This window comes from Marmota monax, unplaced genomic scaffold (genome assembly GCF_021218885.2).
Source record: "Marmota monax isolate L192 unplaced genomic scaffold, Marmota_monax_Labrador192_F-V1.1 WCK01_AAM20220418_F8-fsc00110, whole genome shotgun sequence".
Classification (NCBI taxonomy): domain Eukaryota; kingdom Metazoa; phylum Chordata; class Mammalia; order Rodentia; family Sciuridae; genus Marmota; species Marmota monax.
Window position 1 is genome coordinate 3,176,107 of NW_026694633.1, and position 4,643 is coordinate 3,180,749.

A 4,643-nucleotide genomic window follows, 5' to 3' on the forward strand; every position below is an offset into this window, starting at 1 on the left:
GATGCTCACCTGGGTATCTGCCCACTCACCGCTGTAACACCTATCTAATACCACCCCATCCATGATGTTATACCTCTGTTATGAAGACTTTCCTCACCAGAGCAACCTTCTTTCCCTAAACTTCAGCAAAACTTAAATCTTATCACTCATCTGACCTGACACATAGCACATTGTACCACCTATTGGTCTCATGCCAAGGGAAACATAGGCTCCCCAAGGTCAAGAATAGTTTTTCCTGTAGCATTTATCTTGGTTCTACTCAATAAGTATCAATTTTTCCATCCTTATTACCATTATTATTTCCCCCATTATAGAAATTCAACAGACATGGACATCCCAATAATTGAAATATTTTCTGTTCTCCCAGAAACATAATATCCAAAGTTTTCTGCCACAAATACTCAAAACATTTTCTTCTGACCATTTTATCTGTATTTTAGAAGCATCTTTGGTGTACTATATTGTGTCCAACTTCTTTAAATTCTGCAGCAGTGATCCACATGTCCTGAAAAGCAGACAGGGATGCAAGAATAGACCCTCCCATCCACACTGATATTTTCCTTTCTGGGGGAACTGTAACCTGCACTGAGGTGTTAGGAGGTGCCACCTTTGCTATATCCTTAATTAGCCGCTTGTCTAAACCAGGGAAAGAGGTTGATCCCCCAGCAAGGATAATATTGGAGAAGAAGGAATTCCTCAGATCCACATCACATTTCATTATACTGCTGAAGCACATCTTGTCAATTCCAGGGGCATGGAGGTTCATGAGACACGGAGAGAAGAGGGCCTCTGGACAACGAAAGAGCTGGTCATGGAGCTTGAGGATCTTCCCATCAGGTAGTTGGTAAACTTTCTCTATGCACTCAGGTTTCTTGGCCCTTTCCTCTTCATAGTCTGTTGCCACATAACAAGAGGTTTCCTTAATGCTTTCAACAGTCTTTTTGTCTGTAGTACTAAGCAGCATGATGCCATGGTCCTTCAGTAGCATCATGAGGTAGTTGGTAAGGTCAAAGCCTGCCAGATCTAGCTGTTTTACACCATGAGGCAGACAGTAACCCTCAAAGATGGGTACACATTGAGTAACCCCAGCACCTGAATTCAGCACCAAGCCAGTAGTGAAGCCAGCGGCAAAGAGAGCCAGCACAGCCTGGATGGACATATAGAAGGCAGGAACACCCAGATGTTCAAAAAATACTTCAGTGGTTTTTTGCCTGTTGGCCAGTGGATTCAGTGCTGACTCTGTAATCAAGACTGGGCCATCACAGGGCTTTAGTTTCAGGTTAGAGTCATAGATATGCTTCCACATAATCTCCATGTCCCCCCAGGAAGTAATGACACCACGCTCCACAGGATAGCTGTAGGGAGAGCAATAAGATAAATGGCAGGTTTTAATTTTCCCAGTTTCTGCTTTCTTCAGACTTCACATGTCCCTGTATTATCGGTATCCCTTTCTAGGCAGTAATTGCTACAGCCTCTCAGAGGAGGTAACTGTCAGCAGAAGCCGCTGTTGCAGTTATACGACTGTAATTTTAAAAAACTGGAAAATTCCCAAATTGTGGTATAACTTAAGTAGTTATACTATTTAGTTATTTGAAGATAAAACTCCAAATGACAAACAGCACCATAAATTATGTAACACCATTAAAGGAACTTATATATTGTGAGCTAGAGCTTTATTTACACGTTTGTGTTCTCTTCTCTCTCTCACCGTAGCCCGCCCCCTCTTGCTAGGCTCGCGGCCCGCCCTGACCGCGGGGAGGAGGGAGTACCTGATCGACAGCGAATGTCTCCTTTCCTGCACCTGGTCGCCCGGCCACAGCTGCAGCGCGCCGTCGGCCGCCAAGTTCTGACTTTTGTCGCGGCCGACAATGTTCGGGTAGACAAAGTCCGGCTCCCGGTTCCCGGCCAGGCCGGCCTTGATCACTCCCGAGCCGTTGTCGATCACCACTGGTAGCTGGTAGCAGTTCATGCCGCCGGCGCCGTCGCCGCCCGCTGTCCCCGGCCGCGCCTTCTTTGGATTCTGCCAGGCCAGCGGCCTGGAACGCCGCGTCACAGAGGCCCTGCACCGCGCAGTCCTGTCGGAGCCCCGTGGCTGCGGGCCGCGGGTCCGGAGCGCGCCAGGCCCACGGACGGGTTCCCGCGGTGAGCCCCGCGGTGCAGCCTGCGACTGCCACTCCTCCGCTTCGTGGAATCGCGGAATACCAATACTAGGAAAACCCCCCAAAGATAGCAAATCTACTCCTTCACAGGTGCATTTCTCAACACTCTGAAAAACCACGGAAACACACTGTTCCCCAAAGTCCTAGAATTCTACTTAACGCGTGTGCGTTTTAGAGTCCGCGGGAAGCTCTGGAAGGCGCCCTGGAAACTGGGAAAGTTGTCGCGGCATGGGAGGCACCGTTCTGTATCTGAAAGGCTCAACTTTTAGGAAAAGAAAATTGCCGAGTTTTAGACACTTTATTGTTTCTGTGCACTGGGCAATGCTCCCTTGAATTTCTTGCCTGGGATTTCTAAAGATGTACCCAGTGAAAACAAATTATCAAGCGGGTTGCGGACGCGGTCGCCTGAAGTTCCATTTCGGAGCCTGAGGGAGGAGGATCGCAGAAGTTCGAAACCAGCCTGGGCAAATTAGCAAGGCCCTGTCTCAATAAAAAGGGCTGGGGGTGTAGTTCAGTGACAGAGCGCCCGTGGGTCCAATCTCTACAGTGTTCCCCTCCAAAAACCAAACAACAAAACACCTCCTCCTTTTTCTTTTGGTTTGGTTTAAATAGCAATGTCTTCACATTATATCCCTCGGTTTTTGGAAGCTTAGTCTTTAGCTTGATTTTTAGGCATAAGCATGTGTCTGCCTCTTTGTAGTTTGTGAGGTTCACACGCAGGTCATATGGAGAAAAAAAGTACATTGCGTATTCAAAAACAAAGTACTTGGTACACCCTTTAGGGAATTTTAAGACAAGTACACAAATTAGAAATTCTGGTTGGTCTTCAGGAGCGCTAAAAGGAAATTAAAACGTTATTTACACGTTCTTCCATGAGGCCGAAAGGTTTGCTTTGTCGCTGGCTAAGAGCATTGCGGGTCGGAGGAGCGACCCGTCGCCGGCTTTGGAACGTGGGTATCCGCTCAGGGATCGCATTCCCAAAAGCAAAGCCCCAGGACGTGCCCGGGATTCTGAACAGCTTGATGCTCTGGAAGGGTGGGGATGGGTTTTTAAGTGTGCCCAAAGAACTGGCAATTAGCAGGTGCCTGGGTTTTACAGCGGTACCGGGAGCTCTGCAAGAAAATCAACTCAAATTCGAACTTTCGAAATACTTTGAGTACTGTTCAATTGAACATGTGGTTTTATTTTTTGGGTGATTGTTATTTTATATATACATATTGTTGTCCATTAAATATTAAAACAATTCCGTTTCCTTTAGGTCAAACTGCATGTTGCCACATAGACATCAGGGACTTTGAGGAGGGCAGTCAGCAGCTCGGTTTCCGTAGTGTAGTGGTTATCACGTTCGCCTAACACGCGAAAGGTCCCCGGTTCGAAACCGGGCGGAAACAATAGCAAAATCAAGTTGACTTTTAAAAAAATCAGTAGCAAACCGAAGATGAAAATGAAGTATCCATTTTTTCTTTCCATGGATGTGATTTTTATAACAACTCTGCAGAACTTTTGAGAATCTGAGCTATTCAATTTGGCGTTATTTGATTCATTCACCAAATGTTTTAGTAGGAGATTTGCTACGTGAAAGAACTGACCCAGATTCTAAAAAATTGAATTTGTATTATATATAGTGTCACATTAAGTTTATAAGTATTTCTCAATAAATTATGGAAAATGGTTCTGACCCCTTCCTAATGGAATCAAGAAAAATATATAATTAAGACATTAGATTTTTTCAGGCTGTGAAAAAACTTGATTCATACAAGAGGAAATCCACAGAGCAGGAAGAAGCTAGTAGAAAAAATCTCACGGAAAGAAAAGGTAATAATTCAAGTTGAGATTAACCTTCAAAATAAAGTCATAGGTTAAATTCCTTAAAGTCTTTTTATTGGTGGGGGTATTGGGGACTGAATCCAGGGATGCTTAGCCACCGAGCCACATCCCCAACCCTTTTTAAAAATTTTGAGACAGGGTCTCACCTAGTTGCTAAGGGCCTCGCTAAGTTGCTGAGGCTGGCTTTGACCTCAGATCCTCCTGCCTTAGCCTCCCAAGCCGCTGCGATTACAGGCATGCATAACAGCGAGGGCTGACACAGATTTTTTTTAAAAAAATACTTTATTAGTTATTGATGGACCTTTATTTATTTGATTACACATGGTGCTGAGATTGAACCCAGTGCCTCACACATGCGAGGCAAGCACTGTACCACAAAATAAAATAAATATTTAAGTTGTAGTTTTGAGATTCATGATGTCCACAGTTAATAGGAAAGAATCCACCCCAACACATCAGTAAGGCTCATTTTATTGTTTGATACTTTTGTATATTGTAGACATAATTGATAGCCTTTTCCCTAACTGTACTAACCCCAAACTCGAAGTAAATAATTGTATTAAAATTACTCGGGTCTAGACATTGGAAAACCTTTTCCGGTATAAAGCCCACCTTCCTCTGATGCTGCGCATGCCCAGTGTGTTCTACTGCTTTGGT

General features: G+C 44.7%; 1 protein-coding gene and 1 non-coding gene across 2 annotated transcripts; one reads left to right on the forward strand and one right to left on the reverse strand.

Moving 5' to 3' along the window:
* Window positions 1-338: 338 nt before the first annotated feature.
* Window positions 339-2,130, reverse strand: Actrt3 (actin related protein T3). Its single transcript, XM_046422951.2, has 2 exons — window positions 1,770-2,130; window positions 339-1,355 (listed from the first exon to the last, which is right to left on the reverse strand). The coding sequence occupies exons 1-2, from the start codon at window positions 1,967-1,969 to the stop codon at window positions 437-439; spliced, it is 1,119 nt and encodes a 372-aa protein (XP_046278907.1). The 5' UTR covers window positions 1,970-2,130; the 3' UTR covers window positions 339-436.
* Window positions 2,131-3,477: 1,347 nt separating this feature from the next.
* Trnav-aac (transfer RNA valine (anticodon AAC)) lies at window positions 3,478-3,550 on the forward strand. The gene has a single exon. It is a non-coding gene; the product is annotated as a tRNA-Val (tRNA).
* The last annotated feature ends 1,093 nt before the right edge of the window (window positions 3,551-4,643 follow it).